This window comes from Myotis brandtii, unplaced genomic scaffold, assembly GCF_000412655.1.
Source record: "Myotis brandtii unplaced genomic scaffold, ASM41265v1 scaffold449, whole genome shotgun sequence".
NCBI lineage: Eukaryota > Metazoa > Chordata > Mammalia > Chiroptera > Vespertilionidae > Myotis > Myotis brandtii.
This window is the reverse complement of record NW_005367171.1, coordinates 489,220-503,035: the sequence shown is the minus strand read 5'-3', so window position 1 is coordinate 503,035 and position 13,816 is coordinate 489,220. Positions and strand designations below refer to the sequence as shown.

At 37.6% G+C, this 13,816-nt stretch overlaps 1 protein-coding gene across 2 annotated transcripts in view; it reads right to left on the bottom strand.

Moving 5' to 3' along the window:
* Positions 1 to 3,861: 3,861 nt before the first annotated feature.
* DCN (decorin) overlaps positions 3,862 to 13,816 on the bottom strand; it is a 44,238-nt gene continuing 34,283 nt past the window's right edge. For both annotated transcript variants that reach the window (XM_005874641.2, XM_005874642.2), the window contains exons 6-8: positions 12,522 to 12,615; positions 9,303 to 9,441; positions 3,862 to 4,811 (exon numbers count right to left, since the gene is read on the bottom strand). In XM_005874641.2, the coding sequence (XP_005874703.1) occupies positions 4,617 to 4,811; positions 9,303 to 9,441; positions 12,522 to 12,615 (428 nt within the window). In that variant the 3' untranslated portion in view covers positions 3,862 to 4,616. The remainder of the gene's footprint in view (positions 4,812 to 9,302; positions 9,442 to 12,521; positions 12,616 to 13,816) is intronic.

Genomic DNA, 13,816 nt, shown 5'->3' with positions numbered 1-13,816 from the left:
TATAGGAGTATAGGAGTGCCTGGCCAGCCTGGGTGAGGGTCTGATGGCTGTTTTCAGGCTGGCCACAGCCCCTTCAGTGCCACTGGGGTAGAGGCTGTGGCCATCCTAGGTGAGGGGCTGATGGCTGTTTGTCTGCTGGCCACAGCCCCCAGCCACCCAAGCTCCCAGTGGAGGCTTGCTGGAAGCAGGTATCTGGGATTTATTTAGCTTCTATAATTGAAACTTTGTTGCCTTATGCAGAGGCCACAGCCGGCCAGAGCAGGAGGGAAGCTTGGCTTCCTCCAAACCCAGGGCTACCAAGCCTCCTGCTTGCTCTAGCTCCATGGCTACTGGCCGCCATCTTGGTTGGGTTAATTTGCATATAGTTGCTCCGATTGGCTGGTGGGCATGGCTTAGGGTGTAGGGAAGGTACGGTCAATTAGCATCTTTGTCTTTTATTAGTGTAGACTAGAGGCCTGGTGCATGGATTCATGCATAGTTGTCGTCCCTTGGCATAGCCTGCTGGGATCAGGCTGATACTGGCAGTGCAACGCTGCCTGCCACTCCTGCCTACCACTCCTGCTCATCCTGGCCCCACTGCACCTGCCACTGCTGCCGCTCAGTAGGCTCACTACCGCTCCTCTGGGGTCTCCGGGCTGTCGTGGCCAGCCATGAACCCTGTGTCTGGCACCCGTCAGTCAGCTGAGCAGCACTCCTGCTGTGGGAGCACACTGTCCACCAGGTGGAAGCATCTGAGGTGAGGGTCTGCCCCATGGTGGTCAGTGTGCGTCATAGCAACCGATCAACGGGCCATTTGGTTGTTTGGTTGCTTAGGCTTATATATATATATATATAGATGATAAAATTTATCTTTCCACATTTCTATTATTTGCTTACATGATTGTGTCCTTTAAGATCCCTTAAAGTCAAGAAGGACATCTTATTTATTATTATATCCCCAATATGCAACACATGCTTAGTAAATATTTTTGCATGGATAGAAATCCACTCTGTATTGTGAACATCATATTTAAACTCATTGGGAGTATTTAGAATATGATATTCAATGTGATATCAAGTAGTTATACAAGGCTATTAACTTTAAAAGCATTGAAATTAAATAAAATTTAAAATGTTATTTAGTTCTATCACATTTTTAATGCTCCATAAACATGTGTAGCTAGTGATATAGGACATTTATATGTTGATATAGAACATTTTCAAAATTAAACAGTGTTACTGTAGAATATTTTCAATTTGTTATGAATGAATTCACCATTTTTGAAATGTAATAATACTAATTGCAGCTAGTGGAATTACCCATTATTTTATAGCCCTGCACAATATTTCAAAGAAGACAGAAAATACTGTGAATGTTCATTGATGCTTCATTGTTAGACACAAATACATTTTTTTTCTAAAGTAGCAGAAGGCAACACATTGAAGTGATGGAAGAGTTGTCTTTCTTACTTATACGCTGTGTATCCATGGAAAAATTACTTGATCACTCTGGGGCTTCCTTTGCCTTTTTGTAAAAGGGACATTAAATAACCATGCATAGCCCATAGGACTATTGTAAGTATTAAATAAGATCATGTATATATAGTTAAGACAGTATTCAATCAAAGGAAAGTTATTATCTTGATGACACCTGAACCTCAAGACCCTAACCTATTAACACAATGCTGAAGAGCTGCTAAGAACCATGAATATAGTCCCTTCTTAGTGTTTTAAGACTTACACCTTTGGTTTTGACAATGCTATGAATTGTATAAACTATTGCAAAAGTTAAGGCCAAACCTAACTGGATTAGCAATCAGGGTTACAATACTGACTCTATACTTCCTATATATCTCAATTTCATCATCCATGAAATGGGAATAGTATATTCTTGTGGAATTTTTGTGATAAATAAATGCCTGGTCCAAAAAGAGCCTAGTACAGAAGCTGGCAGTTTGCATGCACTGAAAAAACTCCAGAAACAAATAGCTATTGTTGTTGTTTTCATTTTTCCACTAGGAGCTATGTCTAGTTTATTGAATGAATACATAAATGAATGAATGAATGAATTATGACAAACCAATAAGTAGCCTCCCTTGTTACTGCCTGATACAAGGCTATGAATAAATATCACCAATATAATCATTTCATGGAAGTCCAGCTAAATTCAACAGCTTATACAAAGCTTTGTACATTTCTAACAGTAACTGGTAAAAAGAAAAATATGACTTTAAATGCAACAGCTTACTAGTAGAGCTCTAGGCATTAATTCTCATGATTCTCATCATTATCCAAATATTATTTTTGTTTTCTGCCAAATTTTTGTATAATACATAACTGACTGCCCCTTAATATTGACAGTGTAGGTTTTCTGTTTACACTTTGATTTTTAACATGAACCATACTTATTTAAATGAGTAAACTCTGCTTTAGTCAAAGTCATAAAAATAGCTTGGTGTTAAGAATGGAAAAGCAGATTCAGCTAATCATTTGACAAAGTTTCATCAAATATATGCTTTTTTATTCATTAGGACTCTGATCAATGCAAAAAAGTCTAAAGTAACTGTGGTTCAGAAAATGTGCCTGGGATAGCATATGATGTGAGTGTAATTCTTATTGTAGGCTGGTAGAATTTGTTCACTAACCCTACAATTACAATTAGAAAACTTGAGCTAGTTATTCTCCAAATTCCTCAACCAGGTCATTTTCCTCTCTTCTCTGGCCTGCTCCAGATTAGACTTCATCTACCTGGCTTTCTTCATGGTTGTCTTTCCTTTAGGTTTGAACAGTGGAAGGATCTGTATTAGGAAAAGTAGATGTCCTGCTTCAGTACCTCACCTCTGACAGAATTGTGTTCCTTCAGGGACATGGCTCCCTGGACAGGAATGTCCTCCATAACTGTCCTCTCATTTGGCTCCAGAAACACAATTTCTTTCCCTGTTCATTCAGCTGTATGGTGGGAATGGCTGTCTACCAGTGGCCAGCCTCTGGGTGCCTCACCATCCCTTGTTTGATGCAATACACTCTGCACACCCTGTAATAATCCCTTCATAAAATTATTTTCATGTGAATTCTCTGGGGTAAATTCAGTTTTCTACCAAATCCTGCCTTATACAAAGAAAAAGAGAAAAAGCTCTGTTGCCAGGTCTTTATCAGGTATTTAACTACAGGAAAGTTCTTTCTACTAATTTAAGTTTACTTTTCTATGAAATGAAAGTAACAATATTTGCTCACTGACACTACAGCGTTGTGAAGTTGGTATGTAATAATCAGAGAGAATCTCATGACTTTTCCTGGAAATATTGTGCTAATGTTCTTTTGTGTCCCGAATGAGATAAATAATGGGGGAGATCTATATTTTGCAACCATAAGAGAATCCAGCCAGAAAATGCAGTGTAGGAAGGCAGAGCTGAAAGAACTGCTGAGACAGTTAGGTAGAACTTGGATCAAACTGGAGCTAAAGGCTCACCTAATAGCAGGACTATTTTGTATTTCCTTTTTTTTTTTTTTTTTTTAGTTTAAAGCAGTTTGGATTCAGTTTTCAGTATATACAACCATAAAACATTCAACATTGTAGAAGAAACAAACTGTCTTCCCATGTTTACTTATTAGATGTTGATGGCATAAATACACTCTTGGATAAATATTTATTCTTGGTAAATCATCCCATTCCCCAGGCTTGTTGAATGGTCTGCTTTGATAGTTGTTTCTAAACTCTGCAGAAAAAATTCTAAAATTGAAGGTTTAACTGGATGCAATAAATATTTCTAATATGTCTAGGAATTATAGAAATATTCAGGTGAGTAGCCTAATTATACACATGAGAGTTTTAAAGCTGATTTAGTATCTTAGTAACTATAAGATATCAGTTTTCTAGACCACTCAGAAAAAGTCAGTTTTGTGTTTTATCAGCTTGACATTGAATATAGATAATGTAAGTTACAATACACAAATGTTAAAGGACAGGAGCAGAGTAAATATCTAAGAACTTGAAACAAGGTGTTATTTATATCAAGAAAGCAATGTCTATTTTTTAAGAAAATTAAGTTTAGGGAAGGTTTACAATTACACTTTTATACCATAGTAATATTTTGAATGTGAACTTGTGAATTTATTTTTTTCAAAATAATGACAGCAAAATTTTTACATAGCCTGTGTTGAATTTACATATTCAAATAAGGCTTTTCCAGTAATAATGGGGATTAATACAAAGCTAGAGTTTGACTTTTGACTTTATGTCAAAGGTACTAACCATCCTATAAGTTACAGAAGATTGATACTTTTAAAATTTAATTCCTTCTGAAAATTGTAAAGAAAAGCTTTACTAAATTTTGGACATACATATTTTCTCCAAATTTTACATTTAGTGAACTAAGAATATCTGCAATAGCTCAGTTAACATTAACAGAAAGCTTCAAAAAAGGATTCTGAAATGACAGGCAAAACTTTTTTATTGTAGGCAATTATTTTAACTGCATATTTGGCTTTACGCATGATAAGTCATGTGGGAAAAACATCCACATTGCAGTTAAGATTTCAGTATCTGGCTTTCATTTTCTTCTTCTTTTTTTTTCTTTTTTGAGCAATGGCATTAATGGGATTTTGCCAGGTTATAAAAATAAGGGCTTTGTTGGGAGTTACTTGTAGTTTCCGAGCTGAATGGCAGAGCGCACATAGACACATCGGAAGGTGGCTGGCAGAATCTCCCAGTACTTAACTGGGTTGCTGAAAAGGCTCACTCCTGTATAAGAAGCCTTTTTAGTGTTGAATCCACGTGGGCAGAAGTCATTAGTTCCAACTGCAGTGATGTTGTTGTTATGAAGATAGACAACCTGCAACATGAAATAACGGAAAATAGTTATCTTCCTCTGAATCCATTGAGGGTCTTCATGTAAATACTTTATTCTTTTTTTATATTTTCATCCTTCAGTTTAAATACTGTAATACTTCTCAACCCAAAATTTTGATTGCTCTCTTTGTTTTAAAACTTGCTTTTCCCTTCCTTAGTCTCCTCATTTTGGTATATGGCATCTCAATCTTTTCAGATGCTCAATCTAAAAACATTGTCATTATCCTCGCTCCTTCATTTCTCTTATACTCTCTGTCCATCTCCAACAAATCCTGCCAGCTCCAACTGTAAAATACACATATAATCCAGTTCTTCTCCCCAAGTCTACTCCCAAATCCTTTTCCGAAGCTGCCATTACCTTCTTCAGTGTTATTGAAGTTGCACTGATTATTCTTCCTGCTTCCTCTTTTGCCTTCCTCAAGTCTGTTATTTCTTTTTTATTTTCTTTTAGTTCACAAAGCAATTACTTTTAAAACTAAGCCAATTTATATCTTCTTTGTATCAATATCCCACTGGCTTCCCATGTCATGCAGAATAAAATCCAAAGTTCTCACATTGGCATTCAAATCCTACATGACCTGATATCCTTCTGCTCTGACCTCATCTCCCTTCACTGTTCAATCCAACCACCCTGGCCTACTTGCTTCTCCTCTAATATACAAGGCATGGTTCCTCCTCCAGCCGGCATACACTGCTTCCTCCGCCTGGAATGACCTTCTCCATGCCGCCTGCCAGGCTTACTTCCTCGTATAATTAATTTCCCCTTAGCAGAAAAGTCTTCCCCAAACATCCCATTCTGCCATTCTCTGTTGCTATTACACTTTTTTTTTTTTACTTTTCTTTATAGCAATTATCACTATAGAGCACATTATATATTTATTTTGTTTTTTGTCTGTTTTCCTCCTATAAAATAAAAGCTCCATTAAGAGAAAAACCTTTTTTGTTTTGTTCATGACTTTAATAGGGATTGTGTGGAATTTTTAGATCAACTAGTGGAGAATTTTTATCTTGATAGTATCAAGTCTTCTAATTAACAAGCATGTAATATCTCTATTTTATCTTCTTTAATTTTTCATAATTAAAGTCCTAATAGACTGTTTTAGTAGGAATGAACAAGTTGATTCTAAAATTACATGGAAATGCAAGGAAACAAAAGTAGCCAAAACAATTTTGAAAAATTAGAACAAAATTAGAGGACCTTCACTCTCAATTTCAAAATATAATCAAAAGCTACAGTAATCAAAGGTGTATGCCCGGACCGTGTGGCTTAGCCTTTGAGCATTAGACCCAGGAAGCAAGAGGTTGCCTGTTTGATTCCCGGCCAGGGCACATGCCCAGGTTGCTGGCTCGATCCCAGTAGGAGACATGCAGGAGGCAGCCACTTGATGATGTTCCTCTCTCATTGATGTTTCTCTCTCTCTAAAAAAATTAATACCGAAATATTTTTTTAAAAAATAAGTGTACTAGAAAACAAAATGTAGCATATCCATACAATGGAATGCTCTTTACCAGTGAACATGAAAGTGTAATAAATGCTATGAAGTGGATGTCCTAAAATCTTTAGGATACTTTAAAAAAGCCAGACACAACAGCCAAACATTGTCATGATTACATTTATATAAAATGTCCATAAAAGGCAAATCCATAGAGACAGAAAGAAGATTAATGGTCCCCTGTGTCTGGGGATGAGATTCAGAACTGACTAAAAATTAAGAAAATATATTGAGGGTAAGATAAATGATCTGAAACTGGATTGTGGTGATGTTGAATAACTATATAATTAAACTATAAACTTATAGAAAAAGAAGTAGGTTGGTTGAAATCACATGATGCCTATAGGAAGAGATATAAAATGAGTATGTGAACAAACTATTAGATATGGAAAACCAAGAGTGATGGCCTTCTGAATGTGGGACCCTCTGTGGAAGTCTATGATATTTATTGATATTCAACAAAAACTTCAAACCAGCATATTTTATATATTTTCCACTGTGATCCACAATATGAAACACATTATATATTGAGGTTCAGTACATATACATCTGTGCATATAAAACAATTTTTTAAAATACTTGGCATGACAGTGATTTTTATTAAATTTATTCTATTCTATCCCATCCCATCCCATCATATTTCATAAATGTTCTTAATAAACCCATGAAATTGATTATATGAACTTTAAGTAATGTATTTAGACTAACATTGGAAAAAGAGCAAACAAGTAGGTGAGAATGATTATACTGAGATCTAAAAATGAAAACAAACAAACAAAACCCACCACCAACTAAAATTCTAATATTAACAATGGTAATTATTATACCATTGTTATACCTATTCTTATTAGGTCTTTCAAAAGACCTGGTTTTACTTGTGGCTTCAAACCTGCTTACTCTCTTCTCTACCATCATCAAGCACCCACTGAAAAAGAAGTAGCATAAAATAATGAAAATTGTGATATACCAATTTAATATGGAGTTTTTGTCACAACTCATTTATAAATATCAGTAATTTATTGATATCATTGATAACAGAGTAAAAGATAAATCTATCTTGAGCCCCCAAGTAATAAAGTTGAGATACTAGATTACCTAAAGAGCAACTTTATAAAAAGGTTTTACCATAACATAGTGTCAGTGTCAAGTTTTAACTTCTGAATCACCAAAGAACTAAGTACCTATGTAAACCTCTGAAACAATTTAATGCTCTATTACCACAGCGGGTCATTGAACCGTGTCCTCTAATCCTTTTGAGGATTAACTTCAGAGTTTATATAAAGTTAATTCAGTCACATTGCTACATAAACATTCCATTTTGACCTATATGATATCTGCTGAAGCTACATGTTAAACCTACTATTTTATTCCATATCTGTGCATCACAGATTATATCATCTTCTCCAAACAGTATGTTATCACACTGATCTGTGACTTGAAAGTACCTACCTCAGAAAAAAATATTACTTTCTGGAATCAAGCTTTGTAGTAAGTTCAAGGCAATAGCCTTAATTTAAAAAAATAATTAATTGGACCTATCTATATATATAAAAGGCTAAGTGTCCATCTGACCAGTAGCTATGAAACGCACTGACCACCGGGGGCAAACGCTCAATGCAGGAGCTGCCGTGATGCACACTGGCCATTTAAAAATAAATGGCACCACTGACATGGTGCCAACAAACCAACACTCGGCTTCCCTCAAGTGGGACACAGGCCCTGCCACCACCCAGGAGCAACACCCCACCAAATTGCAGCCAATGCTGCCAAGACCCCATGGTGCAAAATGCAGCCCACAGCCCAGCCTAGCCCAGAAACAGTGGCTGTGGGCGCTGGGTAATGAAGTCACATAGCAATACCTGGCTTTCTCTCCCTAGCGACTAGCTTCCTTGGAGTTTCTTCAGCCCAGGAACATGACTTGCTTTATTGCCAGGTGAAAACATTTTACACTTTAACCAAATGTCTGTGAAGCATTTTCCTGTGCTTCATCTCATTTGATCCTCACAGAAGTCCTGGAGTAGGTAGATAGGAGACTCAGTAAAATCCTTTTTTTTTTCCATTAGCCAGAAAATGGAGATTTAGAAAGTTTAGAAACGACCTGACTGAAAAGAAGTAAGAAATGGTGGACCTTGAAAATGACTTCAAGTTTTCACACTGTGCAGAATAAAGTCAAACAATGCTACAGTTAAATATTTTATCCTTTGTTCTCTCTGCATGAGCTACAATAATAATCTGCTTCATGTGATATTTACTGCTGTTTTGCTGACAATTACTTGAAAGAGAAGTTGGGATGCTTCACTGGGCTGGAAAAAGTTTAGCTAAATCAGAAAACAGGTCTTATTAAGCAAGTTTATTCTATATGTACTAGAGACCTAGTGCATGAAATTCATGCACGGGTAGGGTCCCTAGGCCTGGCCAAAGATCAGGGCCAATTGGGGCCTTCCGGCTGCCGCCCAGGGCCTTCCTTCCCCAGCTGCCAGCTGCCAGCTGCCATCCGGGGCATTCCTTTGTTCCACACCACCCCCTGATGGTCAGCACACGTCAGATCTAGCGATCAAACTCTTGGTCTCTTGGTCGAACTCCCGATGGGACACTTTGCATATTAGCCTTTTATAAATATAGATAAAAGGCTAAGTTGACCAGCACATGCGCGATAACATCTAAAGCTCTCGCTGGTGCCAATTGCACGCATGTGTTTCGATCTGTCATTGTCAATTGTGAATTTGTTTGACACTTCTATTATAGAGAAAGGGCAAATAGGAGTATTAAAATATTTCTTCTAATTAATTTCCTTTCAATGTGCATGGATCCATGCACCGGGACACTAGTATTTTATAAAACTAGAATGACTATTTATGTGGAAACATTAAAATATCTCTTTGCTAAATGATTTCTAAGCAGAGCTCCCCACCTCCTGGCATCCCAGTGAAGAGGATTTGCTCACTAGATATTATCTGCAATAGTTAGTGGCATTGCATTACCTGGATGTACTTATGGTCCCCCAGCCCACCAGGCACTTTGAGAAGCTCGTTGTTGTTTAAGTGAAGTTCTCTCAAGTGAGGAATGTTGGCCAGAGAGCCATTTTCAACAGCAGAGATTCTGTTGAAGCTCAGTCCCAACCTGCAACAGCAAAGAGAAAACAAGGGCATAGAGCACACATGGATGCCTTCTCACAGGCACGTGATTAACCGAGTCACAAAAAAGGACATTTTTCAGTTTTGCATTTACTCTTCCCTCTGCCTAGAGTGTTTTTTTTCCAAATTTACTGAACTTGGACAAAGCCCAGTTTTTCTTAAGATTTCAGCTTAGAGTTACCCTCTTTAAAATTCCTCTGACAGTAGCAGATTGAATTGGTACCCCAGTAAGTGCTCAAATACCAAGCATCCTGCTGTCACTTTTTTGTAAAACTCAAGGGAGGGACTGTGTACTTGTATGTCTTTCCTTGAGAAAAGTGACTGTTTTGTATATTCAGTACTAACATAGAGCTTGAAATAATCAATGAACAGCCATTAAGGTGATTTCTCCATATAATGAATGTAGTGGATACATTTGGGAGAAAAAAAAATAAATACTATTATCATTTTGGTTACTTTGGAAATTAAGCAATTGTAAATTTATCACATACATTTATTTGTTGGAAATAAAAGGTACAGGTTTCTAGTGAGTCAATAAACCTACCTTCCAGAAAGGTTAGCATGATTAGCATCTTATACTACTTAGGAAGAATTCTTCAATGACCATCTGTTTCTGTCAGAATGTACCTGGTTCCAACATCCCTGGTTTCTGACCCTGATCTCTGGCCTAAATCTCTAGGGATTAGACAAGAAGATATTGGAAGAGATCCAGAAAGTTCCAAAGGAGAGAAAGAGGAAGAATCTATTGGGTTTCTTCACATGCAGTGAAGGAGACTTAGGCACATTTTATAGGATAGTTTCTACTTGCCTTCAGCTAGTTCTGACTTTTGAGCCGTTTTAAGGTTTAGATGCTGGCTTAGGTAACTAAAGTCCCCCAATTTGAACCATGACTTGGTAGTTGAAATAACTGAGATTAAAGTATACTGATTTTAGGCAATTAATAGTAGAGTTGGTTTATTTTAGCTACAGAGTCTTAACCTGGAATCTTGACTCAGAATATACTTGTTCTTCCTTAGTCATAAGCATTCATCTCTTGTTTCTAGCCTTTCCTTTTTTATTTCAAACTCATATCTCCTATTTCTTACAATGTTCTAAATCCCATATCCATTTTGGGATAACACATTCCTTAGAATGTACTATCCTTAATAATTTATTCAAGGAAACTTTAGTTTTTAAATAATTTACTTATATATTCGAGAACCTAATATGTTCAAGATATTATCCTAGCTTGTGAGGGCAGAGGACACTTGGGCCAACAATCCATGATTCTTTTCATCGAAGATTATTATACCTTGTAAGGGAGAGATGATGATATAATAATATTTATTGATATATATGATGACATATGTGTGTGTGTGTCTGTGTGTGTGTGTGTAATAAAAGAGAAGCCTGCCTGAAAATATTTTTTTTTCTTTTGCAGAGGGACACACACTATTTTCTCCCCCATTGTTCCCAACAACTCATTGGAATATTTGCCCTGAAACAATGTTCTGAGATCAATAGCTGCTTTCTTCTTCTTTTCATAGTTTTGATTTTTCAGCACCAAAATACTTCTCATGTTCCAACATCAGTGAAAAGCAAACAACACAAGGATTTGATGGTTTAATAGACAAATTTTTCTGGACTTGATTCCAAAATCAGATGTGTTTGATAAATTTAAGAGTAAGGAAAGTTTGCTTGGCCAATGAGGCAATCTTCTCTAATTTAATGAATGGAATTCAATTCATTTAAACAGAAATCCTTACTTCTATTGACATTTTCAAAGCTTACCAGCTCTTTATACTTCTTTCTATTTGATACAAAGCATATGATGTTAATATTTAAGTGTAGAATTTCAAAATACCCATACCATTTTCAGTACAGAATAATAACTATTTTACTAAAGGAGTATGAATGATTTACCATATTTAGAACATTAGACTATTGTTAATTCTTATCCCTACTATTCATCCAAATATTGACCAATAGTAACAGCTGTCCTAAAGACAATTGCATACAATAAGCAATGCAACCTATCTTCCAATATTTTTCTGCAGCTGAAGGGATCAAATCAACAAAGAAAGGTGGGTGATGCATAATACTATTTTGAAAAATACTTTCTACATTAGAAGCTGTATTTAAAATAGTTTTAATTAAAGGATTTCTTAGCATGTACTTATCTTCAGCCCTCACCATCCACCGGGTCATTGAAAAATATCAACAGAAATAGGAAAAGTTGCATTATATACCCACCCCATAGTAGATATTTCTCAAAGATGAACTGAATACTTTGTATTTATTTATCTGGCATGAAATTTACATATAAAAAGAGGAGTGAGCCAATTTGGCATAACACCATGCTTCTCTGTAAAAACATTCAGCAATGCATGTGGCTCAAGAACAGAGTGTCCTTGAAGACAACTGAAAGAGTTTTCCAGCACTCTCCTCTTTTTATTACTTAACCAGGTTGCAAATATATGAATGATTAAAGTCAGGTTAGAAAGCAAGACAGGCATTAGTGATCATTTTATAAAGGGAGAAAAGGTGAAAAAGGGCCAGACATTTAAAAAATATATTTTATACTACATTAGAGGTCCAGAGACATTTTAAACTCTTCAGAATAAGCATTAGGGAATCTCATCATAATGAATAGTATTCTAACTCTATAATGTAGTATAAGATGTTCAATATTTCTGTATCTTGGTAGCTTTAATTTTAATGCATTTTCAAATTCTGAACACTGTGTTATAATTTACTTAACCTTCAATGCAACTAAGAACATATGGAATGAACATACTAATTTAATTGAATGCCTTGTAGTATGATATATCTCAATTTTACAATAATAGGGTATTCATAAACTAGGAGGTTGATCTTGGTTACTACTTGGTTATACTTAGTATACTATTTCATTAGTGTTTATTTAACAGCAATAATTGGGCTAGCTGAAGTCTGAGGTTGTTGTAAACATCAACAAAAAATGTGGTACAGTAAAAAATCAATCATGTTTCTAATTCTGAGCATGTGGGCATTAATATACCTAGCCATTATACTGATAGAATGCTATGAAAAAATATAAAATATTACTTAGCCAAATTATTCAGTCCTTTCAGGCTAGCTGCATCAACTTTGGTGATTTTGTTGCTATCGAGATGTAATTCAGTAAGGGAAGGAGGAAGACCTGGAATATGGATACAAAATGTTAAAATAGCAGATAAGCATAATTTCTAAAAGACATACAGTTACAAACGATTTTCTTTTCATTTTTTTATAAATCTTTACTGATTTTAGAGAGGAAGGGAGAGAGAGAGAGATAGAAACATCAATGATGAGAGAGAATAATTGATTGGCTGCCTCCTGCACATCCCCTACCGGGGATCAAGCCCACAAGGTAGGCATGTGCCTTTGACCAGAATGGAACCTGGGACCTTTCAGTCCCCAGGCTGATGCTCTATCCACTTAGCCAAACCAGCTAGGGCAAACAATTTGCTTTTCATCTTGTTCATTAGTTTTGCATTTCCTTATTTCCCTTCATCCTTTTTATAATAATACACTAGAGGCCCAGTGCACAAAATTTGTGAACTCGGGGGGGGGGTCCCTTAGCCCGGCTTGTGCCCTCTCGCAGTCTGGGACCCCTCGGGGGATGTCCGCCTGCTGACTTAGGCCCACTCCCTCGGGGATTGGGCCTAAGCTGTCAGTCAGACATTTCTCTGGCAGCCTCCGGAGCCCTTGGGGGATGTCCACTTGCAAGCAGAGAACAGGCCTAAGCTGCAGTCGAACATCCTTAGCACTGCTGAGGAGGCGGGAGAGGCTCCCACCACCACCGCTGTACTGGCAGCCATCAGCCTGGCTTGTGGCTGAGCAGAACTCCCCCATGTAGGAGTGCACTGACCACCAGAGGGCAGCTCCTGCATTGAGCGTCTGCCCCCTGGTGGTCAGTGTAGTCATTCCCAGTTGTTCTGCTGTTAGGGTCAATTTGCATATTACCCTTTTATTATATAGGAAGGATAGAGGCCTGGTGCATGAGTGGGGGCCAGCTGGTTTGCCTTGAAGGGTGTCCCGGATCAGAGTGGGGGTCCCGCTGGGGTGCCTGGCCAGCCTGGATGAAGAGCTGAGGGCTGTTTTCAGGCTGGCCGCAGCCCCTTCAGGGTAGGGGTCCCCCTTGGGGTGCCTGGACAGCCTGGGTGAGGGGCTGATGGCTGTTTGCAGGCTGGCCACAGCCCCTTCAGGGTGGGGATCCACACTGGGGTGCCTGGCCAGTCTAGGTGAGGTGCTGATGGCTGTTTGCAGGCTGGCCAAGCCTCCCAGCGGGGACCCTCACCCCATGAGGGTGTGGCCAGCCTGGGTGAGTGGTTGATGGCTGTTTGCAGGCTGGCCAAGCC